At 37.5% G+C, this 26,473-nt stretch overlaps 1 protein-coding gene across 1 annotated transcript in view; it reads left to right on the top strand.

Annotated features, from left to right (window-relative positions):
* The first annotated feature begins 394 nt into the window (after positions 1-394).
* Positions 395-26,473, top strand: part of LOC126474079 (E3 ubiquitin-protein ligase parkin) — a 50,169-nt gene continuing 24,090 nt past the window's right edge. The window contains exons 1-4 of the mRNA XM_050101488.1: positions 395-689; positions 17,710-17,881; positions 18,862-19,052; positions 19,165-19,313. Of these exons, the coding sequence (XP_049957445.1) occupies positions 432-689; positions 17,710-17,881; positions 18,862-19,052; positions 19,165-19,313 (770 nt within the window). The 5' untranslated portion in view covers positions 395-431. The remainder of the gene's footprint in view (positions 690-17,709; positions 17,882-18,861; positions 19,053-19,164; positions 19,314-26,473) is intronic.

Genomic DNA, 26,473 nt, shown 5'->3' with positions numbered 1-26,473 from the left:
GTAGTCGAGTATAAAAATCCTGCATGTTGGCCGCCACTCAAAGATTCGTATTTCCCGGGCAAGTTCTATCGCTTCTTGAGCCGTAGTTGCACACACACGAGCTAGACACAAGTGTTATCTTAATCTGCATAAACATCTCTGTGACATCATGATGCATCGCAATCGTGTAAAACGGTGCTTTTTCCGTAGATTCCTTCGCAGTTTTAGAAACACAATTACAACATTTGTACATTTCTGCTGTGTGTTAAGTACTCATTTTCCGTAATTACTATGTGTTCATGTGATATAGCTGCAACCAAAGAGTTTTTCCCCGGTTTATCATTTAAATTTTTTTGAAAGACGTGTGATGTGAGGTTGTATGCGCGATCTTTGTATCCCGACGCCAACAGCAATAACAATATCTTTGCCGTGTTATTGTTTTTCTCTTTACTATGAGTTTTATATTTGCTTTTTTAAAACGTATTTTGCAAAGCATGATACAGCTTCTGACTTTTGGCAAGCGTGCAGTAACAAACACGCTAAATATATATATTAAAACAAATACTGGAAACACGCTGTCAATCGATTTGGACCCGAAATGGGAAATAAAGAACGTGAAAGAAATTGTTGCAACCGAGTTAGGACTGACACCAGAAGAAGTAAAGATAATATTTGCTGGGAAGGAACTGGATGATTCTATTGTAATAGAGGTATGTTTCCGATAATATATTTTCAAAAGAACCGTTGATTATTATTGATGATGTAAGAGACCTTTAATTCATATAATATTATTGTTTGTGTGTCATCAGAGGGCATTGTCAGTAAATGTGATAAGGCAGTCTGTCATTTGAGTGCCGTGTTTTTTATATACAAGTGACTCATATAGTGCAATCCCTGTTATCACCCTCAGTATCAGTGTGATTTTTCTTGGTGTTTCGGTACTGATGTGACTGAGTTGTGGAATGATGGAATATTTACAAATGCAAATTTCTTACTTTGGACGCAGATTTCAGTACTTGTTAAAGAATTGCATCTCTTTGTGATCATTGTTGTGATAGGCAACAGTAATGCTTAGCTGTCAGTTGTGTTGGTTTGTTGTCATCATTAACAAGTAACAAAATTCTGTAGAAAGCATCTTACTGGCTCTTATAGTATAACAAGTATAAACTATGATGGATGTATAGTTTAAGATTAGTAAATTTAATTTGTAAAATACCTATTGTTGGTAACCAATCTTTATTCAAGAGTACAGCCTCCCACATACTTGTCTAATCGTAGTTAGTGTTCAGTATCTTAAGAACACCTTGTAACATGACATTACATTCTAACTTACATTCTTTCCTGTGAAGCTTGTCACTGGTCCATCTTCAGCTCTTCCAAATTTCGCAGAAGTCTTCCCCCCTTTTACATATAGATAAAAGAAACAGCAGAGACTTTGATTTTGTGGTAAATTCAAGATTAATACTATAATGACATGACTTACGGTTTGACAGAGCAGCCTATTTGATGTGTTTAACGTATGTTACGAAATTGTAAGTTGGTCTGTTTGTGTTTTTCTGGAAGTGTTAAAAACAGCACAAGGGAGGGAGAAAGACATAGTGAATTCTTACCTTTATTTCTTTCAGTATTTGTTTACGTTAAATACCATGCCAAGTATAACAGACAGTTAAAAATAAAGTTATGACATAGGTACACTGAGTGAAATTACAGAAACTAAACTTACTTACAGGCCAAATACATTATCTCACTGAAATATTTGCTCCATATAATTAGTAATGTCAATGGAAACAGTTATAGTAGGAAATAGTAATCCTAACTTTGAAATTCAGTAGTTGTCCCTCAGAGAGGAAAGAGAGAATTGATGGGGAATGTTGGAAAGGGATTCAGGCCTTCGACTTAGAGTGGCCACAGTTGTAAAGAAAAAAGGGAAGATCACATGAAAGAGAAGATTGCAGAGACAGTAAAAAGTTAAAAGTATTACACTTGTAAACACTTTATCAGCTTCAGGTCACAAATGATCAAGAGTAAAACAGTGCAAGGTATATGGTTCAAAGAAAGAGAAATGGGAAATGCAGAGAATAATGAAATTAAGAAATAGGAGAAAAGCTAAAGAGGAATGTAAATAAATAATTAAATTCTACCATGTACCAAAGAGAGGAAAGTAGAGGATGATTGTTAACAGACTGTATTTCCAGGAGGGTAACAAGGTAATGGAATACGTTGGAGAGCAAATTCCCATCTCAGGGTTCAAGCAAGCTAGTAATGGGAGAGGAATGTTAACTGCTTTTGTGGACAGCAACCATTCAGTTCTGTTGATGTAGATCATGATCTGCAGCTTAGTTCCAGATGTTCCTCTTGTGTAGCCACTAATTTACACCCTCTACTTCAGACCAAAAAGCCCCAGCGAGTTCCCAGAACATTCTAGAAATTACCATCTGAGTTGCGATTCTACAAATGAGCCTAGTGGTCTTAATCACTTCTGACATTCCCTGGAAGCATGTGAGAAGTGTCTTGGATCCCAGGTGATAGATATTGTCAATGTCATTCTGAGTAATGATTTGCAACTGATTATGAGCTTTGCTTTCGATTGCTCCTGGGATGGTGCCCTCCACCTGGCAGACAGTTTCTCTCAGAATACATTCAAAGTGCATGTTCAGTCCTTCCTGTCTGTTTACATAACAGGGTTTACTGCATTCTTAAAGATTGAATCACCCATAGTTAGTAACCTCTTTCCTCTCAATTTCTGCCCAGTGTTGATAGAAGAGAGTTTGTAGCTGAAGCAGGGAAACTTTTAATCATTAAAAATTTGTGGCTGGTTGCTGTCCTAACACCATCAGCATTAAAAAGTGTACTTTAGGGATCCTATGCAGTGGCTTATTTTAACATAATTTCTGGAATGGAACCCTCTTGGAACATTTTTCCATCACAAAGTGTCTAACCTGAGGAAGGTAAAGAGGTACAAATTGGGTTGCAAAACCACACGTTCTTTGAAACACTACATTGACCCTGTACTACTCTGCCGCAGAATATGCGTCTTATGTGTAGAATAGATCAACCAATGGTAAAAATGTGAATGAAGCTTGCATGTTAATCACTGGATGCCTAAAACCCGCACATGTTGATAATGTGTCCTGCCTTGCTGGCTATGCACCTCCAATTACTCTTCAAGAAGTTACTGGTGATACAGAATGACTGAAATTTGGAAACACTGAAGATCGTCCACAGCTTGGCCATCGATAGTCTCAATCTAGATTGAAATCGAGGAAAACTTTCCTCCAGGCACCAAAGCCTTTGGAAGCACCCCTGGATAAGGCAAGACTTTCATTATATAAATCTAAGCACCAAAGTGCATGGATCCATGTGAACATCTACCATACGCTACAGTGTGGACTACGCTGTGGACTACGGCCTTAACTGAATGAGAACTAATGTTGGCAGAGCTAAGTCATTGCTTAAGTCAAGAGGCTTCACAACAGAGGACAGCAAGTGCAAGTGTTTCTAAGAACAAATAGTCAGCCAGAAGAATAATGCCCTCTCTGTCCAGTTTCATGCTCAGAACAAGCTTTATTGCTTACCAGTGACAGTGCACTAAGTTTAGCTCTGTTTTGGAGAGGTTTGACCTGAATGTAGGTTTGATCAGTTACTTTATCTCGTTAATTTTTTTAAATCTGGGTACAATAACTATGATCGTTATGTAATCATTTATGTATTTAGTTATTTATATATTTAGCATTCTTGTGATGCAGTGGGAAAAAACATGCACTCCAGGGAAGTTGTTCAGCAGTCTCCTTCTTCAGATTTAATCATTTGACAGTGACACTTATGCCAAACTGAAACTACCTGCACCATAGAAAAGCTCATGTGAATAAGTTTTCTGCAACCTCATGAACTTATAAAGAATTTTTAAAAAATATTAGTTGGCACTAAAAAAATTCAATCTCCACAGCCATTACATTATGAAGTAACTAAGTAACGGTGTTGAGAGCTGATAAACATAGTGGGATCTGCCCATTTGAGACTTTGTGAACATGTTCTACTATTTGCTACAAATAATGATAATATTGATTAGGTTTGTTATCAGAAGGAATGTGAAAAAAGCTTATGCATTCAAGTTGTAAAACACAGACAGATAATCCCAAGGGTTCAAAACTCGAAAACGCTTATACCTGTATACAGCTGTACTTTTTTCTTGCATTATTACTCCTGTTCTGAATTCTAATTTCACTTCCTTCATTACATCTTCAGCTTGAAACTAAATCCATAAAGACAAGAAAATCCTGTTTTTCTTCATTCACTTTGTTGTACCTATTTTTCTCTAGTGACCTTACATTCCCAATGTCCTCCCATAGTTGCTTGTGGCATTCCAAATAATTTTGTTGCCTAATACAGTAGATTTTTATTTTTCCTGTCTTGTGTTGTTTACCCAACATTTTAAACAAAAGAGGGTGGCGAACTGGTCCCGCATTTACAAAGTGTCAAGTTCAAATCCCATCCTGCCATCCAGAAATAGGTTTAATGACATTTTTGTAAATTGATTAAGGTTAATGTTGGGATGGTTCCTTTAGAAAAAAATGCAGTTGCTGTCTTTGTCCGATCAGAGTTCGTATTACACCATGAATGACCTTGTCAACAACACATGAAACCCTAATCTATTGCCATCACTGTTTTTGAGTGTGGTATCAACTTGATAATGTAAAACAGTTTATCTGCTCACTCTGTCTTTGGCAATATTAGAAAAATTAATTTCTAGTAGTTCAGTTTGCACATATGTTATAAATGGACATCAAGTTCAGTTGATCTATCCTGAATCCTTCAACAATTACAGTGACCCTAAATATATCTTCTTATTTTAGTTTTTTCCTCGTTCAGTGGAAAATATGCATGTTATCTCAACATGATGCAGAACATGCTGAGTTAATATGTAAGCTACTTCTTTTACGCATTTCTGTGGTTACATAGTGCTCTTTTATATAGATGTCTTAAAAGCTTTTTGCTGTATGATTAATATAAAAGCCCTTAGTTATTGGCTTAACAGTGCAAAATGGAGTGGGAGGGAACCAGAGACAGAGACTCTTATATGCAGTAATATATGTGATAGATTTTGATGTTTAAGGAGTCATATGTTGATTTGTTGCCCCTTAGACTCTTCACATCATTCGGCAAATTATCAAAAATTTTTATAGCCCCGCAGTTCTTTTTTTCCGCCTGTATCATTGTTAAGGCTGGTTAATGGACACTGCATCTTCCATTACTGTATTTAGCAAAGTTAATGTTTTTAAACTGTAAATTACTATAGTGGGTACTAGGATTGAAATCACAGATATAGCTTGTTGATTTATACTTTACTTGCTTTCCTTGAACTACTAGAGGTGAATGCTGGAATAATTACATATATCAGGCCATAGCTGACTTCCTTTGTATTCTTGTGAAATCCAAGATTGTGGTCTGTCTGTAAAAGCCACATCATAAACAGGATAGATCTTATTGCCTTGTTGAAGTGTACGTCAATCAGTAATCTGTCAAATGCAAGGGTTTTAGGTTGATTTCATTTTTATGTAGTCTTTATAATTTTCTCTTTTTGTTGTTTTTTGTTCATCCTTGTATTCTTTTTTCCATTTATTTAGTATAACTTTATTTGCCCCACCCCTTTACAACCATCCGATTTATTGTAATATGTCCCATTCTTCTTCAGATGAACATCTTATTCAAGAGCTTTTGTTGATCATGGCATGAAATATGTTTATGTAGTACTTTCTTTGTATGTTGTCTCTTCATAGTTCCTACACTGAACTTAGTTACATTCTTTATCATGAGTGGATCATGATTCATGCTGATATATGGGCTTGATAAAGTGTTATTTGTATTTTAGTTAACATTCACTGCAATGCTGCTGCATGATCATTGAACAAGTCCCAATATTAAATGGATAATAAGTCAATTCATTGAATATGTAAATGGATTAATAATAATAATAGTATTGCTGTTATTGGGCTATCAGATATTCAGGAACTTGCAGAAATTCCACTATATATGGATGACTTCAAAGTGTACAAAAACTAATGCATGTTAAAAACAGTTTTGTTGACAGAACTATCTCCACATACCGCCAAGGGGGCTAAGGGAGAAACGTGTGTTGACTTGTGCAGATTTGCCCAAGAGTAATACAGGGTGATTATAATTAAACTTTCAAAATACTGTAGAAATAACACCACTGGTCAGAATGATGATAAATTGCAACAGAATATTATCAGAGAAGAGGGAAAATGTATGGCAGAAGAAAAATATATAGTTACAAAATGTAGCAATAGATGGCACTGTAAGCATCATTATTAATAGTGCTCGATTACAAACGAGAAAAGAATCATACAACAATGCCTAAGGTGTATGTTAGATGTTAAACAAACTGTACAACTCAGTGTGCATGGGTGTACAGGTGTCATACTGTTACTTACGTAAGCCCATTCACTATGGCAAGGTCATATCCCATTGGATGGGAAAAATCAGTTTTTAATTGTCTTGAGGTCAAATCTGCATAAAAAGCATCAATCACTGCAACAAGTTAAAATTGAGAAACAGCATGTTCCACAACTGATCGAAGTGTTTCCGGCATAATGTTCAGAATGTGTTGTGCAATGTGAGCTTTCAATGCAGCTAAGTTTACAATCAGAACACTGAACACAGCTGAAATAGCTGCTGTACTTTCACCCAGGCAGGATACTGATAATGTTATGTTATGGGGACATGAGCAATGTAATGATTGTGTGGACAAGCAGAATTAAATTCAAAAGAATCTGTGTTTACTGTCTGATCCACCATATCGCACACTCGTTGCTGATCCAGCAAAAAGGGGTTGAGAGAAAACTAACTACCTCCTCAAGAAAAATGCTGCATTGCAGGAGAATATCGAGATCCTTAACACTTGACGTGCTGTCCCTTCTAGTTGTGTGGCATTCCATAGATCCACAAGGCTTGTGGTCAGTAACATTTTGGCATATCGTGTTGCAAAATACCCAGTTACCGGTACTCTGTTGAACCCACTAGTAGATCAGTGTGTATATCACATTAGAAACTCTGTGAATTTCTTACATCATTTAGAATTATTCGATTTGAATGACTCTGATGTTTTAGTAAGTTTTGATCTGATCTCTCTCTTCACTCGCTTTCATCTGTCGGATTTGTTTTGGTTAATTTAGATTAGCTTCGGTGTTGAATTAACTAATCTGTTTTGACACATGTTGACTTCCATTTATTTTTTATTAAGAGATTAGCTGTATGGGCAGATACATGGAATTGTGATGGGGAACCCTTTGTCACCTATTACTGTCAATCTGTTTATGGAAGATTCTGTTGAATGTTCCCTGGAATTGGTGGCATTTAAACCTGCCTGCTTTATCAGATATGTGGACGGTACTGTTGTTTGGCCTCATGGCAGTGAAAATTTATGTAGCATTTTAGAACACCTGAATTCATTCCACCCAAATATTCGCATCCTTATAGAGGTGAAAAAGGATGGCTATCTTCCCTTCTTCGATGTATTTGTTAGAAGGCAGGTTGATGGTATGTTTGGACGGCTCAAGAGGAATATTTGATACTATTTGTTCGCTTTGACCAGTGATGTAATGTTAATGGCTGCTGTGACATCACTGTTCAGAGCCAATGATTACCATCAAATATTCCTCATTGTCTGAGAGTTGCCACCATCTGGCTCAGCATAAAGGGGTACTGTAAACTTTAGTTCATAGTGCCTATGTCACCTCAGACATTGAAAGTTTGTCAGCTGAGTTAACCTACCCAAAATCACCTTTGCCAGAATGATTATGGTGAAAAACAGATGAGAAGTGTGTTGTGCTGTCAGCTAACTGTGAACTTGGTGAATGATGAAAATAACTTGGTGGTACCTACGTCAGCGGCCTTTTTGACATCAACAGATAGTATTTCCAACAGGATTGGTCACATTCTGCAGAAACACTGTGTGAAGTATGTTTTTCGGCAACCACTTAAGGTTACAGCTTAAATTCTGTGTGGAATTCTACTTCTTCCTTGGTTAAACAGCAGAGAGACAGAGTTAATGCTACTTACTTACACTCTGGTAATTAATAAGCACTATTGATAGCTTCTCACATTGATCATCTTTCATTGTTTGGTGGCATTAGTGTATATGGTGTTTGTGTGTTTTTTCTGAATATGCTATATTATAGTTCTTTATCAGTGTAGCCCTCTCCCTACCCACTCCTCCAAACCAAGAGTTTAAATTTCCTCACGCACCACTCTCTTGTTGCATTTGTGCCTTGAAAATGGCGAGGTGTTCACCTTATGAAATGTTGGTGGTTGTCCGAGATGTCACCCAGCTACATTCTCGCAATGGAGTGAGGAGGTGCAGTGGTTAGCATACTGGACTTGCAGGACTTGCCTTCGTGATGACGATGGTTCAAACTCGCATCCAGCCCTCCTGATATAGGTTTTCCATGATTTCTCTAAATCGCTTCAGACAGATACTATACCTTTGAAAGGACATAGCCAATTTCCTTTCCCCATCCTTCCCTAATCCGAGTTTGTGCTCTGTCTCTAATGACCTCACTGTTGATGGGACATTAAACACTAATCTCCACAGGGGACTGATGACCTCAGAAGTTCAGTCCCATAGTTCTCAGAGCCATTTGAACTAATCTCCACATTCTTGTAAGTTGTTTGAACATTTTATACACCAGTAGAAACTCCAGTTTGACGCCATCCACAGAGTTGGATTGAGTTTTAAAGGCATTGTGAAAGACGACAGCATCATCTAGACCATGAATACCTTGGCTATACCTTAGGTCAGATAGACTGTTAAAATTGAGAAGCTTGACATAAGCAGAGCTTGTGTAGGAGAACATGAAAACTCATTTTTATTTATCATTGATGTAGATATGTTGCATTTGCCCAGAAAACATGGTCAGAGAGAACTTTTGGCAGGCAGATGAAGAAGGAAAAACACACATTAGCAGACTATTAAAGAAAGTGAGTAACCTCTCTGATGGAAGTCAGCACCCAAAAGCTGTTGAAAATACAACTAAGCATCAGTATCAGAAAACAGCTACACAAACTTAATAGAATGATGAAACAGGAATGAGAAGCACAGGAATTAGCCATGACATCAACTGCTATCAAAGCCAGAGAAATCAGCAGAAGATCTCGGGTATGGACTTTGTAAGCAACATGTCTGGAGCTGTTTTATAAAGAATGCAATTGCAAATTACAAGCAGAGACAGTGATAGACTTCAAATGATACATTAGAACTAATGCCAGAAATACTATCTGTCATTGGCAAAGATCTGGTGGGATCATAAGCCAGAAAAAATAGACAACACCGAAGAAGCCAAACTGATTTGAGATTTCCAAATTCGCACTCACAGAACACTGGAGAGTACCATCATGGCATGCATTTTTTATTTATTTATTTATTTTATTGCTTTCGCAGTATTATTCTGACCACAGGAAATCACTACCGTGAAAGGAATAACTATTTGCTCTGTCATCGCGCCTAATAAAAATACTACTTTCTTCCTTCTCTTACCTAAACTATATACAGTATATACAGGGTGATTATAATTAAAGTTAATCTTTCAAACCACTGTAGAAGTAGAAATACCACCACTGGTCAGAATGACATCAAATTGCAATGGGATATTGTTGGAGAAGGGGGAAAACAAGGCAGAAGAAATATAGTTACAAAATGTAGCAATAGATGGCACTGTATGCATCATAATGTAATAGTGGTCTGCAACAAATGACAAATGAATCAAACAACTAATTACTATTAAAAACAGTCTTGATCACGATTTATTTAACAAGGTGACCGGTTTCGACCACTACTGTGCTCGTCTTCAGACCATTGAGTAGGAACCTCTTTCTGTTGGAGATTCACTACTTAGTAGTGATTCTCCAACAGAAAGAGGTTCCTACTCAATGGTCTGAAGATGACCACAGTAGTGGTCGAAACCGGTCACCTTGTTAAATAAATCGTGATCAGGACTGTTTTTAATAGTAATTATTTATAAGACATTGATCACTGCTGTTCCCATAATGCATTCAAAAGAATCAAACAATATTGTCTAAAGCGTACGTTTGACATTAAACAAACTCTACAACTCAGTGTGCATGGGTGTACAAGTGTGATACTGTTAGTTACGTAAGCCCATTCACCAAGCCAAAGTCATATTACATTCAATGGGAAAAATCAGTTTTTAATTTTCCTGAGGCCAGAAACCGCATAAAAAGCACCAATCAAAATCAAATCGGATTATTAATTTCCATGTAACTGGTGCAAAACATGTTCATTATGCTGCCCACCATTTTCTGCAACAACTTGAAATCGAGAAACATCATGTTCCACAATTGATTGAAGTGTTTCAAGGGTCGTGTTCAGAATGTGTTGCGCAATGCATGCCTTCAATGCAGCTAAGTTTGCAATCGGAATACTGAACACGACATCTTTCACATAGTCCCACAGCCAGAAGCCACATGGATTACGATCAGGTGATCAGGACGGCGAGGCTGTAGGGAAATGGTGGCTGATAATTCTAGCATTTTCGAAATGGCACTTCAGCAGCTGCTTAACTGGATTTGCAATATGCAGAGGTGCACCATCTTGCATAAAAATGATTCCATCCACACTGTTGTGAGCTGAAATGACATGGTTGCTCAAAAGACAATCATAGCGCTTACCAGTGATGGTACAGGTAACAGGACTGGAAGCACCTGTCTCTTTGAAAAAGTATGGCCCTATGATAAATGATGCTGTAAACCTGCATCACACAGTCATCTTTTAAGGATAAAGTGGTATCAGTTGAATAGTGTGTGGATTTTCCGTTGTCCATGTTCGACAATTCTGTGCATTGATCTGTCCTGTCAGATGGAAGTGGGCTTTGTCCACAAAATCTTCCATGGCCAATCATTGTACTTCCATGTGGGCAAGAAATTCTAAAGCAAAGGTCTCTCTTGCTGGCAGGTCAACAGGAAGCAACTGGTGCACATGGGTAATTTTGAATGGATATCAAAGAAGGATGTTTTGTAGGATGTTCGGGCAATTCTCCATGCACTATGCATCTGCACACCACCACTCATCTCCTCCCACCCTGCTGTGGCCACTGCTTCCACTGATATTTAATCAATTTGTTTCCTCCCTCTACCAGGTTGCACACCAAAAGAACCTGTCTTTTCGAATTTCCGAATAATTTTCTCCAGACCCACAGCAGTCATCATATCAATGCCTTTTTTCAAACCCTTCAGTGTCCAGAACTTCTGCAGAGCAACATGTGCACAGTCATCATTCTTGTAATACTGCTTTACAAGCAGAGCGCAGTCCTGCATTGAGACACTCATGGCGAACGTCGCAGATGTGAAAGGAAGAAAAGCTGTATACCTGGCGTGTTTATACTTACTTCAGTGGGTTGTGGGCATGACAGGTGTTTTCATTTACGTATTCTGACAGATACAGCGCCATCTATTGATCAATTTTCACACTTTTTTATTTTTCTTCTGCCATACGTTTTCCTCATCTTCTGATAATATTCCATTGCAATTTGACGTCATTCTGACAAGTGGTGTTATTTCTACAGCGTTTTGTGAGTTTAACTTTAATTATCACCCTGTACATCGAACATGAAAATTCTTATACAGTATGCATATTTTTAATCCTTGTTATTTCAAGTGAACTGAAGTGTGACTGAGGACAGGTTATAAATATTGTGAATAAAAACATATCAGTTACATAAATAATCAAAATTTGCAAATCTAAAACTGCAACTCTGTTAATAAGTGTGTGGTAGACCTTTCAAAAATCCAATATACCACGTTGTGTCCCTGCTTTTTCACTGTCTAACAACGTATTCTATTACTGAGAAAATAAGTTATTTGATGAACTATTTGACACACAGGATTTTTGTTTCTACAGTAATCTTAGTGGGCTTTAATGGAACATGAGGGAGATCAGTTGTCCTAAAAATCTGATCATAAAATTAGAACTCAATGTCAAAGCCATTTAAAGAATGCACACCCTACAGTTAATCAAAATAACTTAATTTACCAGTGTGTGTAAGTATTATTGCAATTCCAGTATTTTATGTCATTATTCAATGTGTGATTTATGTATGTTGTAATGTTTTACAAGAACTTTCCTAAGCGAGTCTTTAGATAGGTACTTTGGGTAAGGCCAGAGTCAGTCGCTGTTAAGCCACAGTCAGAGTAAGTCACCAGAAGGCAATAATCATTTGGTATGAAACATTTACAGTTAGTCAGCACTATGTCACAGTCAAGCTAGATCTTTGATGAGATTCATTGATTCGTGTTCAGAATTACTGGTAAGTTACTGTCAGAGTTAGTCTCCACTTCCTCTTCATATTGTTAATAGTGGGAACCACAGCCATTAGTTTTTTGAATGAAGGCAATGTTTTCCCTCATAGGCTGAATATTTGTTGAAGCTCTTCTTAGTTACACAACCATTCTCAAGCGTTTACCGAGAGCAAGGTGTCGTAGACAAACGTCAGCGATCCCACATGAAATCCTTCTGTTCGTATTGGTTTACAAACTATAGTAGAAGTGCTAATGAACATATTGTTAACAAACTGAGCACCACAGCCATTAGTTTGTTGAATGAAGGCAACATTTCCCCACGTAGGCTGAATATATGTTGGAGCTCTTGTTAGTTACATAACCATTCTCAAACGTTTACCCAGAGCAAGACGCCATAGACATGAAAATGGCAGTGAACTCATATGAAATGCTTCTGTTCATGCTGGTTTACAAACTGTAGTAGAAATGCACATATTGTTAAGAAAGCCAGTGTTAATACTACCACTTGTATAAGTAGAGTAGATTCAGTGGAGTGTATGTAAACTAAAGACCTTATTTTGAATAAGCAGTGGATCTTGAGAAATGCAAACTAAGCATCATGAGTATATGTGTAGGGAAATGAATGTAAATTGACTGCAATTTAAATATTTCCAGTGCTTCCTTGTTCTTTGAAAGTCACTGCCATTCTCTGTTTGTACACTGAAGTAGAGAAGGTATTCTACAAGGCACTTAAAGGACATTAATTTTGCAACCTGGGTAACAGAGTTAGAAATGAACATGCATGCTTGGTACAGATGAGTAGAGTGCACTGTATATGGGATGGTGCAGCTTTGGTATACTGTTGACTTTGTCAACATGCCTTGAAGGATCATTTCAAGCTTAGACCGTATAAGCATTGTCACATCATGGCTCGAAGGATTGTCTGCATGGGAAGCTGCCCACTGAGTAGGTGCAGCAGTTAATGACTGCTGTGTGCAATTTACGCATGAGATGGAGCAACACAGTATTGAATATTACTCAACAGCAGATTTTTATTTCACATAAGTGCACCTTCGAATAGACTGCCATTGTTTGAGTTATTGTTTCATTTTTGTTTCACAGCTAGCTGAGTACCCAGCATTGCCCAGGTATGTATTTATTTCAATTTTAGTTGTCCATCTCCTCCTTCCTCCTCTCTGCCCATCTTCTTCTCCTCCTTCTCTCTGTCAACCTCTTCCACCCCCCACCCTCCACACTCTGTCCATCTCCTCCTATCCCTCTCTGTCCATCTGCTGTTTCCTCCTCCTCTCTTCTCTCTCCTCCTATCACTCTCTCTGTCCATCTCCTCTTTCCTTTCTCCGTCCATCTCCAGTCCCCTTCCGATCCATCTCCTCCTATTCCCTTTCTCTGTTCATCTCTTCCTCCCCCTCTCTCTGTGTCATACATTGATATAATTTTATAAGTACATTCACCGGTATATGTGGGTACTATCTGTTATATGTGTTGCCAGTAGAGCTAATAGCAAAGAAGTAAAAAATTTAAACATCGTGACAATCATGCATAATGTGACAGTTTTACTGCATAAGTAGTGAAAATGTAGTAGGCAATAACTTTTTTTTGGGGGGGGGGGGGGGGTTGTAAGTGAGAAAATATTTTGTGAAAGTTTGAAGTCGTGTAAAGTTTGTTGTATGTCACGAAGTGCTCCCAATCTCAGATACTGGATAGCGCACATAGTAGCTACACATTATGCGTTGTGCACATTATAGAGCAAATAATTTGGAAATATGGATTAAACACATTGAAAATTGTATAAGAATTGTATTCATTATTTTGAATCATATGAAGTACCAAATATCAACCAATAAAAGCATTTACACAAATATGATAAGTTCAAAAGCCAAAGAGTAAACAGCTGTTTCAAAGAGTAAATATTTTCCCTGATTTTCATAATATTCTCCACATCAATAAATATCTTGTACGACATACTTTCTAAAGTAGCCTGTGTTCTTATTGAAGCCGTGTCATTATCAAATTCCATTGAATTTGGTTCAGAGAGTTAGTAATAAACTGTGGGAGTCACCAGAAGGATGTCTGTGAATGCACAGTAAAGCACAGGATTATTTTGTGGCAACGAGTGCACAGACAGGCTGCATTATTCTTTGATTTTTATGGGTATTCTTTGTACTGACTTAGATTTTTCAGTGGATTCGTGTGTGAGCTTAAAGAAACAAAATGTTATTGCCTGACTGCTTCGTTGGATCTCTGTAGCAGACAGAGATAAGCTGTAGTTGGCCAAAAATCAGTTTAAATATTGTACCTGTTGTAGCAGTTTTTCATGCATCTCAATACTTACGATGTTATGTACACTTAACTGTGTGTTGTACATTGATATATATTGTTGCAGGTACATTTAGTGGTATAAGGGAACACTGTCTGCAAAATGAGTCACAAATACAGTCAGTAATAAAGAAGTCATAAATTAAAAAGTCATGCCTGATGTGAAAATGAACAGCAAAAATGTAGTATGCAGAAAACTTTTTTCATTTTTTCCTTTTGTCATTTGTGTTGGGTGTCAGTGAGAAATGGTTTTGTTAATGTTTGAAATTATATGTAAAGTATGTTGTATGTCATTAAGTGCTCGCATTCTCGAATACTGGATGAATAAAATCTGGGTATTCAGGTGTTGTGGCCTACATGCCTTTTTACTTGTACCCAAACCCTTTGACAGCAATTCTTTCCAACCCTCCAACCCCACAGCAATTCCTTTCAGACAGTGAGTGATATGTGTACCAAGGTTGCTTGAAATCAGTGCAGTGGTTCTGGAGGAAATGCAGACTATACATAGATACATTTTTATTATATGTAAGGACACTTTTTTCACGATCTGATTTTGATGAAATAAGGTTTGTACAGTGCCAAGAAGCTGTACTCAAATTATCTGCGAAATCCCCAAGAAAGTTTGGCCAGTAGTTTTGTAGATTATCATTTTCAGACAGACAGACAAGAAAATTTGAGTACAACTTTAAATTACGATATCTTTTTTTCTGTGATCCTCTTTTTATGAAGTGCTGAAGTTAGCAGTGAGAATCCCAAAGAAATCTGTCCAATAGTTTTGGCAATTACGGTGTTCAAAGGCAGACAACAGTTTTACAGTTTTATTATTAGAACAGATAAAGTACTTTTAAGATGTATTCATTCAGTTCCTCCTCCTCCTCCTCTTAAATCCACGCACAACTTCAGCTTAGCAGTCAATGCAGCACTTATTTTTGAGCAGTTCATAAATTACAGTCAGTGCTTTCTGCTTGCTGATAAATTTTGTAAAGAAATTGACTTTCATACCAATTTCTAAGCTTCCTCTTTACTCTTTGGAAATTACTGTGTGTTTTATTGGCTGGTGGCAAATGTAGTGTTTGAGAAATTAACCAACTTTGACATGCTTATTAGACAATAGGCCATGGCATAATTCCCGAGTGCTGAGGTGACACTTATGAAAGGCTGAATATTGGTTTCAGGGATGCTACAGTAAATATTAGCACAGTTTAGATGCTTGCTTTGTTGTTGATAGTTACAGTTACACTGTCTTTGCTGACTGTAGAGGGAAAGTTGACAAAGTTATTGCGAGCATTTCAGTCCTTAAGACAGTGGGGGTTACTATTGTTATTAAATGGTTTATGTAAAAGCTGTTGTAACGTGGATACTGTAAGAACAGATTGACCATAGTAGAAACATATGGTAAACAATAGCCACCAACCACTGCACAGAATTAAAAAAATAGAAAAGGTAAACATTTTGAAATATAGGTTCACTTCTTTGAACCTGAATTGAAAAGAAAAAAATCTTAAAAACAAGCAATATGCAGGAAATGTGATTGCAAGTATATTTTGGGATCATTTGGATGTGATCCCCTCGAATATTAACAAAAAAAGAAGAAGAAGAGTCAGTTTCGTGCAGTATGCCAGCATCCTGAAGAAACTTAAAGCTCATCTTCACCCACCAAAACTGCTGCAAACTACTGGCAAGAGTGCAAAACTTAGATGGGAATTCTCGATTCATTCACCATACAGGTCACTCTGAAAGTACTATTTTTTCACAGTATTAAACATGATTTATATGTTTTGATGTATTCTGTAACCATGAATTTCTGACTTTTAACATTCCCTTGTAAATTAATATATTTCAGTGAAAATTATGAGTGTAAGTCAATAAATAAGTCATAAAATGGCATAGAGGCAGTAGTAATAAACATAAGTTCCCAAAATTTATTTCACTTTTTTACATATTCACTTGTACATTCAGATGTGTGTTGCAGTCAACATGTAACGTCTTTGGTCATGAAAAATGAGATTTTACAGGCCCAAACAGATGAAAGTCACTGGAGGCTAAGTCAAGACTGTAAGGACAGGTGTTCCAAGCATTCTCAATGAAATATTCATAAAAACACCTTGTTTGTTTTGTGTGTAAGGACGGGCATTGTTGACTGAAAGACCACTCCCTTTGTCAAGAGGTCACATCATTTGTGGTGAATGGTCTGTTAAAGTTCCTGCAGAGTGGTGCAGTACAATGAGAGGCATTCACTATCTCAGTGTGAGGCTGGAATTTCGTTACTATGTCCCCTTGCATGACACAAATCATGATGAGAAGAACCTTGTGGGTGGAATGGTCTTGGACCTTTTCATTGTTGGGGACATGGAATGTTTCCATCCTGTGGACAGTCGTTTGGTTTCTATTTGAAAGTATTGGTTTCTATTTGAAAATATTGAAACCAAGACTCATCCCTGGTAACAATTCATGCCATGAAATCCTTTCCTTCTTCAGAGAACCAAATGAGGTTCCGGAAAGACAGACTCATTCTCTTCATTTTATGTTCATCGGTCAACATGCAGGGCATTCACCATGCACAGACTTTCGCACTGCCACAAGACAAAAAGGATGTTCTTGATCTCTGATGTATGCCTTTCCTTGTTAACTCCTGGATCCAGTTGGATACAGCTTTCAATGATAAACAGGTGTCACCATACATGGGGCACATTTCTTGACACACTTCTTGTGCAGAGAGTCCTTTGGCCCACAAAAACCACACAATCACATACTGTTCTACTTGGGTACACTCATTGAGCACAACTGCCATCTCACACTGGCTGCCATGTGATGTCCTGCAGACTCTACTACGGACATACATTTGCTGCTATCTGCTGGCAGAATATGCATGTGGAATTTAAACATTCTAATAGAGGAACTGATGTGTGCAACTTATTTATAGACTTACCCACGTATCTCTACATTTCTAGGAGTTTTTGTAGCTATTTGTGGAAAACCTGATTTGCCCTCAACACCTTAGCATACATGATATTGCCTGAAACATCCTGCATTCATCCTCCTGTTGTAAATAACGTATGTAATATGGTCTTTCATTTCTTGAAGGAATGTGATTTGGGAGAACAAAGCATCTTGCATGCTGTGAAAATACAGCCATCTCCCAGAGCTGATGGTAGCAAAGGAAGGTCGCACAGCTTGGCAGCTAAGCCGCTAAACGAAACTTTAGTGGATCTTCAACTTAGTGGCAAAGACCGCCAAGAAATGGTGTCTGAAGAAGGTATCAATAATAATAATAATAATAATAATAATAGTAATAATAATAAAATTAATATTTATCCTTCACCCAGGTGATTTCTATACTTCCTAGATAGATTATTTTCGTTCAGTTTGAGCTACATGAATAATGTAGAGTTGTAGTATTAAAAATTATCTTGTTGGAAAATAGATCACGGTAGTTCCAAAGGACAGAAAGTGAACAAATACTTTTCCACCTCAGGAAATCTCTTTTTTCAGTTTGTGATGTACAATATTTAAAAAATGACCAGTACAGTATTTTTATCTTTCTTTATTTCTAATTCTCTGTATTTGTAAAAATGGCTCTGCTTCATGAATCATATTTAATTGTTTCTCGTGTGTGTGGGGGGGGGGGGGGGGGCGTGCGCGCTCGTATGTGTAACGAGAGAGAGAGAGAGAGAGAGAGAGAGAGAGAGAAAGCTTAAGCTTAATTTAAAGGACCACTATTCTTTTCCCCCTCCTGGCATCTTATCTTCCTTTAGCAGCTTCTTGATTGTAACTAGTTCACTGACCCAAAACTTAAGGTTGCTAATCAACTTAGAGTTTTTAATGTGCAGGAGGAATGAAGAAACTTACTCAGTGCAACCAGGTGATGAGTATACTAAAAAATCAAAAACCAGATTATGCTTCATCTGATATTACAGCACATTATTGCATGAAACCCTCAAATGGAGATTCCCCCTCCTTTCCACAAAACGTTCCATCTAATTATCACCTAGATAGTTTCTTTTATAGTTATAACACCTCCATTCCTGTTAATGTTGATGTCAACAGGATGTGAAATACCAAAGAAAAGGAAGGCAAAAAGAAGAGGGAAAAAAATGAGGATCGTGTTACTAACTGTTCCTGTGATTTATGTAGATTTGTGTCTAATCTACAATTGTAACAGTCATTTATAGATAAAATCAATGCTAATACTACTTTTTTATCCATTCAATTATTTATATATGTTTCTGTTTATAGATCATGAAAAGAGACGAGCACATTTCTATGTGTATTGTTCATCTCCTTGTAAAATGATGAAACCCGGGAAATTGCGGGTGCGCTGTGCATCATGTAAAGGTGGAGCTTTCACTGTGGACAGAGATCCTCAGTGCTGGCAGGATGTACTGGATAAAAATAGGATAACAGGCATTTGTGAAACTGATGGCTGTGTGAGTAGTTAATTGAAGGAGGGAATATCACATGAATGTGGAAGAAATAGCTATAATGATAAATTTTGATCTTCATAGATAACCCAGTTGCTAATGTATATTTATTTTTCAGACAGGTGGTGATGAAGGGCTCACATTTGCACAGTTCTATTTCAAGTGTGCTGAACATCCATCTCAAGGTGAAGATGATGAGGCTGTTCCTTTGTATCTTATCAAATCAAACATACATGACGTTCCATGCCTAGCTTGCACCGATGTTAAGTATGTATTTCTCCAGGGAATTTAACACTTTTCTTAACTACCATGTTGTTATACAGATGATGCATTTTTTTTCTTTCTTTCATTACTATCACGTAGCAAATGCGCTGTTTGGTTTTATGCTTAGTTCATGATTTTTATTCTTCATTTTGCTCGTATTCATCCCATGTACAACATTATTACATGTGTTGATGTAAAGGTAATTGTAAACAGTATTATTTTCAAATGTGTGGAAACATTGTTAACATTATAATCTCCAAAAAAATACGAATATGAGAGTATTTCGTTGTTAGTATGAAGATTATTATTATTATTATTATATTATTGCTACTTTTTATTTCTTCTACTGTCTATCTAATCATTGTCTTCAATCACCATAAGTACAGAAACACATTACCTTATGCCGTGACGTCATTGTTAATTTCTTCTTCGTTTGCTGTTGAAGTTTTATATACCTGAGGCAAAAATTACATCATCATCAGCAGCAGAAAAACAATGGCATCTCATTGACACACATTCCTTCACTGCAAACAAAGTGGTAAAATCATATTCATTAGCCTGTTCTGTAATTTCTTTGAGATCTAGTAAACGGTCAGGTGTGGAATATGTGCTTCAAAAGTCACCTTTTTCCTTACTGAATTAAAATTCAATGTTTCTTCTGTAGAGTCGGTGGTAATTTTTGTGCATATTTTGTATGTTGTTGTTGTTGTCTTCAGTCCTGAGACTGGTTTGATGCAGCTCTCCATGCTACTCTATCCTGTGCAAGCTTTTTCATCTCCCAGTACCTACTGCAACCTACATCCTTCTGAATCTGCTTAGTGTATTCATCTCTTGGTCTCCCTCTACGATTTTTACCCTCCACGCTGCCCTCCAATACTAAATTGGTGATCCCTTGATGCCTCAGAACATGTCCTACCAACCGATCCCTTCTTCTGGTCAAGTTGTGCCACAAACTTCTCTTCTCCCCAATCCTATTCAGTACTTCCTTATTAGTTATGTGATCTACCCATCTAATCTTCAGCATTCTTCTGTAGCACCACATTTCGAAAGCTTCTATTCTCTTCTTGTCTAAACTATTTATCGTCCATGTTTCACTTCCATACATGGCTACACTCCATACGAATACTTTCAGAAATGACTTCCTGACACTTAAATCAATACTGGATGTTAACAAATTTCTCTTCTTCAGAAACGCTTTCCTTGCTATTGCCAGCCTACATTTTATATCCTCTCTACTTCGACCATCATCAGTTATTTTGCTCCCCAAATAGCAAAACTCCTTTACCACTTTAAGTGCCTCATTTCCTAATCTAATTCCCTCAGCGTCACCCGACTTAATTAGACTACATTCCATTATCCTTGTTTTGCTTTTGTTGATGTTCATCTTATATCCTCCTTTCAAGACACTGTCCATTCCATTCAACTGCTCTTCCAAGTCCTTTGCTGTCTCTGACAGAATTACAATGTCATCGGCGAACCTCAACGTTTTTATTTCTTCTCCATGAATTTTAATACCTACTCTGAATTTTTCTTTTGTTTCCTTTACTGCTTGCTCAATATACAGATTGAACAACATCGAGGAGAGGCTACAACCCTGTCTTACTCCCTTCCCAACCACTGCTTCCCTTTCATGTCCCTCGACTCTTATAACTGCCATCTGGTTTCTGTACAAATTGTAAATAGCCTTTCGCTCCCTGTATTTTACCCCTGCCACCTTTAGAATTTGAAAGAGAGTATTCCAGTCAACATTGTCAAAAGGTTTCTCTAAGTCTACAAATGCTAGAAACGTAGGTTTGCCTTTCCTTAATCTTTCTTCTAAGATAAGTCGTAAGGTCAGTATTGCCTCACGTGTTCCAGTGTTTCTACGGAATCCAAACTGATCTTCCCCAAGGTTGGCTTCTACTAGTTTTTCCATTCGTCTGTAAAGAATTCGTGTTAGTATTTTGCAGCTGTGACTTATTAAACTGATAGTTCGGTAATTTTCACATCTGTCAACACCTGCTTTCTTAGGGATTGGAATTATTATATTCTTCTTGAAGTCTGAGGGTATTTCGCCTGTTTCATACATCTTGCTCACCAGATGGTAGAGTTTTGTCAGGACTGGCTCTCCCAAGGCCGTCAGTAGTTCCAATGTAATGTTGTCTACTCCGGGGGCCTTGTTTCGACTCAGGTCTTTCAGTGCTCTGTCAAACTCTTCATGCAGTATCACATCTCCCATTTCATCTTCATCTACATCCTCTTCCATTTCCATAATATTGTTCTCAAGTACATCGCCCTTGTATAGACCCTCTATATACTCCTTCCACCTTTCTGCTTTCCCTTCTTTGCTTAGAACTGGGTTTCCATCTGAGCTCTTGATATTCATACAAGTTGTTCTCTTATCTCCAAAGGTCTCTTTAATTTTCCTGTAGGCAGTATCTATCTTACTCCTAGTGAGATAGGCCTCTACATCCTTACATTTCTCCTCTAGCCATCCGTGCTTAGCCATTTTGCACTTCCTGTCGATCTCATTTTTTAGACCTTTGTATTCCTTTTTGCCTGCTTCATTTACTGCATTTTTATATTTTCTCCTTTCATCAATTAAATTCAATATTTCTTCTGTTACCCAAGGATTTCTACTAGCCCTCGTCTTTTTACCTACTTGATCCTCTGCTGCCTTCGCTACTTCATCCCTCAAAGCTACCCATTATTCTTCTACTGTATTACTTTCCCCCATTCCTGTCAATTGTTCCCTTATGCTCTCCCTGAAACTCTGTACAACCTCTGGTTCTTTCAGTTTATCCAGGTCCCATCTCCTTAAATTCCCACCTTTTTGCAGTTTCTTCAGTTTTAATCTACAGGTCATAACCAATAGATTGTGGTCAGAGTCCACATCTGCCCCTGGAAATGTCTTACAATTTAGAACCTGGTTCCTAAATCTCTGTCTTACCATTATATAATCTATCTGATACCTTTTAGTATCTCCAGGGTTCTTCCATGTATACAACCTTCTTTCATGATTCTTAAACCAAGTGTTAGTTATGATTATGTTGTGCTCCATGCAAAATTCTACCAGGCGGCTTCCTCTTTCATTTCTTAGCCCCAATCCATATTCACCTACTATGTTTCCTTCTCTCCCTTTTCCTACACTCGAATTCCAGTCATCCATGACTATTAAATTTTCGTCTCCCTTCACAATCTGAATAATTTCTTTTATTTCATCATACATTTCTTCAATTTCTTCGTCATCTGCAGAGCTAGTTGGCATATAAACTTGTACTACTGTAGTAGGTGTGGGCTTCATATCTATCTTGGCCACAATAATGCGTTCACTATGCTGTTTGTAGTAGCTTACCCGCATTCCTATTTTCCTATTCATTATTAAACCTACTCCTGCATTACCCCTATTTGATTTTGTGTTTATAACCCTGTACTCATCTGACCAGAAGTCTTGTTCCTCCTGCCACCGAACTTCACTAATTCCCACTATATCTAACTTTAACCTATCCATTTCCCTTTTTAAATTTTCTAACCTACCTGCCCGATTAAGGGATCTGACATTCCACGCTCCGATCCATAGAATGCCAGTTTTCTTTCTCCTGATAACGACATCCTCTTGAGTAGTCCCCGCCCGGAGATCCGAATGGGGGACTATTTTACCTCCGGAATATTTTACCCAAGAGGACGCCATCATCATTTAATCATACAGTAAAGCTGCATGCCCTCGGGAAAAATTACGGCTGTAGTTTCCCCTTGCTTTCAGCCGTTCGCAGTACCATCACAGCAAGGCCGTTTTGGTTATTGTTACAAGGCCAGATCAGTCAATCATCCAGACTGTTGCCCTTGCAACTACTGAAAAGGCTGCTGCCCCTCTTCAGGAACCACACGTTTGTCTGGCCTTTCAACAGATACCCCTCCGTTGTGGTTGCACCTACGGTACGGCTATCTGTATCGCTGAGGCACGCAAGCCTCCCCACCAACGGCAAGGTCCATGGTTCATGGGGGGGGGGGGGGATATCTTGTATATTAAAGAGAAAAGACTGATAGTTCTGTAGTTGCATATTTCTTGTCTGCTTCCTTTATTCTGAGGTATAGTAATTAGAATATTATTCCAGTGTTGGGGAATTGTCTATCTGCATAGACATTCTGTAAACATTTTAGCAAGTTCCTTTTGCGTTATTTATTTCTTGACTTGTACAATCATACTTCTGCAGTTTTCTCTGTTGTTGGTTGCTATGCCCTCTTAACTGATGAGGTGTGATGTACCTCCAAGGCCTGGACTGCCACTGTATATTTCTCCAGCAAGGCTATGACTTTCAAAATTGAAGCCTTGAAATCAGATCCTCATTCCCTGATATCCTACACACACACACACACACACACACACACACACACACACACCATCCGCTGCCACCTGCAGTTGTCCTCCTAACCTCTGCAACATTCTTGTCAAACCATATTTCTACCTTTAGGTTCCTATTCCAAAATCATGCATACTCTGTATACCTGCCTTACGCACCCACTCACTGTCATCTACTCCAGCCCCAAAATTGGTAAATCCTACAGTATCAAAGTCAGAGCAACTTCAAAAATCATATATGTGTTTTATCAAATAATGATCATAATTTAGCTGTCAAAGTACATGAATGGGTGTAGAAGAACTGTCTGCCTTGAGACACCCATTATCCAGTTGCTGAACACACACTGTAGCATGACCCAAAGGACGTGAATGCATTCTGTGCCAAACAGGCTATTTATAATCTCACACCTGATACTAGTTTCCCTGAACTCCAGAGGTGTGAACTTGACATCCAACATACCCTCCTGGACTTAACCTCCATTAACTCATTCCCCCCCCCCCCCCCCTTTTCTCTTTCATAATGTTTTTTTTTTTTAATTTATTATCAGATTTCATTATTTTTTTTATTATGTTTACTTTTTAGAGTTCTGTGCCTCAGTTGTTAAAAATGGAACCCTTATAGGATCACTTTCTTGTCAGTCTGTCTGTGTGTCTGTCTGATCGTTAAAAATCATTGTTCTCCGAAACAGGTAGGCGTATTAAGTTGAAATTTATGTCACATACTGAGGTCTATATTCCTTTGATGGTATAATAAACATTAGATCCAAATCAATGCAGTCAAAAGATAAGGCTATTTATGACACATGTTTTGATAACTCATCAAAACCTATATGATACTTTAGTTTATCACTTTGATGAAACTTGGCAAGAAGCAAGATTTCACTGTACAAGTAAAGGAAAGAAATCTGAAAATTGTTAATTTGTAATTATATCCCACGAAAAAGTATTTCTTTTTTCATTTGTTACATGACGTCAAACTTGAAATTAAAACAATCAGTAGTTCTGCACTCAGGCTGATTTTGTCGCAATGGTAAAAATCAAATTTCAGGTGAGAAATGACTTAATTGTGTGTATGACACATTTCGGAATTTATCCACCATCATGTAGCCAGGAGCTGTTACTGCACATAAATATGACACAGAATAGTCTTCAAATGTTTGTTTCACAGACAACTTGATGTTTCACAGACAACTTGAAACGCCATATCTATGTGCAGTATTCGCTCCTGGATATTTGATGATGGATTAATTCCAAAACATGTAATATGAGCAATAAAATCATTACTTGCCTGATGTTTAACTTTTGCCTTTGTGACCCTGTCAGCCACAATGGATAACTGCTGACTACAATAATAGTGGTCAGCTGCCTCCTGCATGACTTTAATATGACATTTATATTATTGAAATTCAAACATTCTCTAGAAGCTTGGAATCCCCAGAACCAGTGCCTTGCCAGTATCAGTGTTGATAACCGGTTAAAATGCTCGAGATTGTCAATTCCCAGAATGGATGAACTGTCAGTATACATAATTAAGTTTGTATGAAACCCTCGGTGTGCAAGTCCTTCTCGCATTTAGTCAATTTTTTACTTTCCTTCTCTTCCCTCCCTTCTCTCTTCTTATATTTGTGTTGATACAACCTTCATTTTTTAATATGGTAAACTAGTTTTGTGATTTAATATGGTGTACCCTTATTCATCGTGTTCATAAATACTAGGGCTGCTGAAAAGCAATGCCTCTGAATTTTTTATGCTGTTCTCCATACTAGGTGAGGTATTGCATGTCATTATTATATGTCTGCTACTTGGTCAGTATTCCCCGTTCAATGACCCAAGTTGCAACCCTCGGCTGCTATAAGGCTCCAAATTGTAGCATGTAACATGGCAGTGTTTGATGTAATTATTTTGGTGTGTGAGAAACAGCATGCTATAATTGAGTTTTTAACTTGTAAAAACTTGCCTCCAATTGAAACCCGTAGAAGTATGAAGGCTTTTTACGATGATGATTGTTTCGACATCAGTACTGTACGACATTGAGTTATTCATGCTGATAATGAAGGAAACGGTGGTACTAACCTCAATGTGCATGATACAACTCAGAATGGACAACTGCTTATGGCAGCCAACAAGACTCATTGTAACGGTGTTGATGAACTCATCAGAGAATGTCATTGATCATTCTCCTTACAGTCTTGACTTGGTCCCATCAAATTTTCGTCTGTTTCAAAAGTTAAAAAATGCCTTTGATGACATCACTTTGACATTGATTAAGCACTTTGAACAGAATTAAGGTTGTGGCTCCATCAACAAAGTCAAACATTCTACAGTGACAGTTTCAACAAATTATGTTGAGAAGTAACTATTTAGACATGAAGAATAAAGATGTAGAATCTTAATAAAGTTCATTTTATTTTGAGTGTTTTTGCATAAAAAATTTGGAGCCATTACTTTTCAACATATGCTCATAAATTCATTCTTATCATCTATATTTCAGATTTCAGTTTTTGAGTCTCTTTTAGTTTCACGTGTATTTTTACTTTGCATGCTACAAGTACATGAGCACATAAAACTTCATACTGTTGTAATATGTCTCACCCTGCACTATTTCTTTATTGTTTGATAAAATGTTTCAGTTTCGCTTTTAGTTCCATTTGGCTTGCCTTCCATGCAACGACAGTTCTATGCCAGAAATTTGATTCCAGATCTGTTGGTCATAGATTCTCAATTCCAGACCACACAGTGTTCTGCTATACATCTCACTCCAAAGGAATCTCGTTGATCCCTGATGATTTATTGATCCTTACTATATATTTTTCACTTTTGAATA

This window comes from Schistocerca serialis, chromosome 4 (genome assembly GCF_023864345.2).
Source record: "Schistocerca serialis cubense isolate TAMUIC-IGC-003099 chromosome 4, iqSchSeri2.2, whole genome shotgun sequence".
Lineage (NCBI taxonomy): Eukaryota > Metazoa > Arthropoda > Insecta > Orthoptera > Acrididae > Schistocerca > Schistocerca serialis.
The sequence above is the reverse complement of the archived record's forward strand: the minus strand, read 5'-3'. Positions and strand labels throughout refer to the sequence as shown.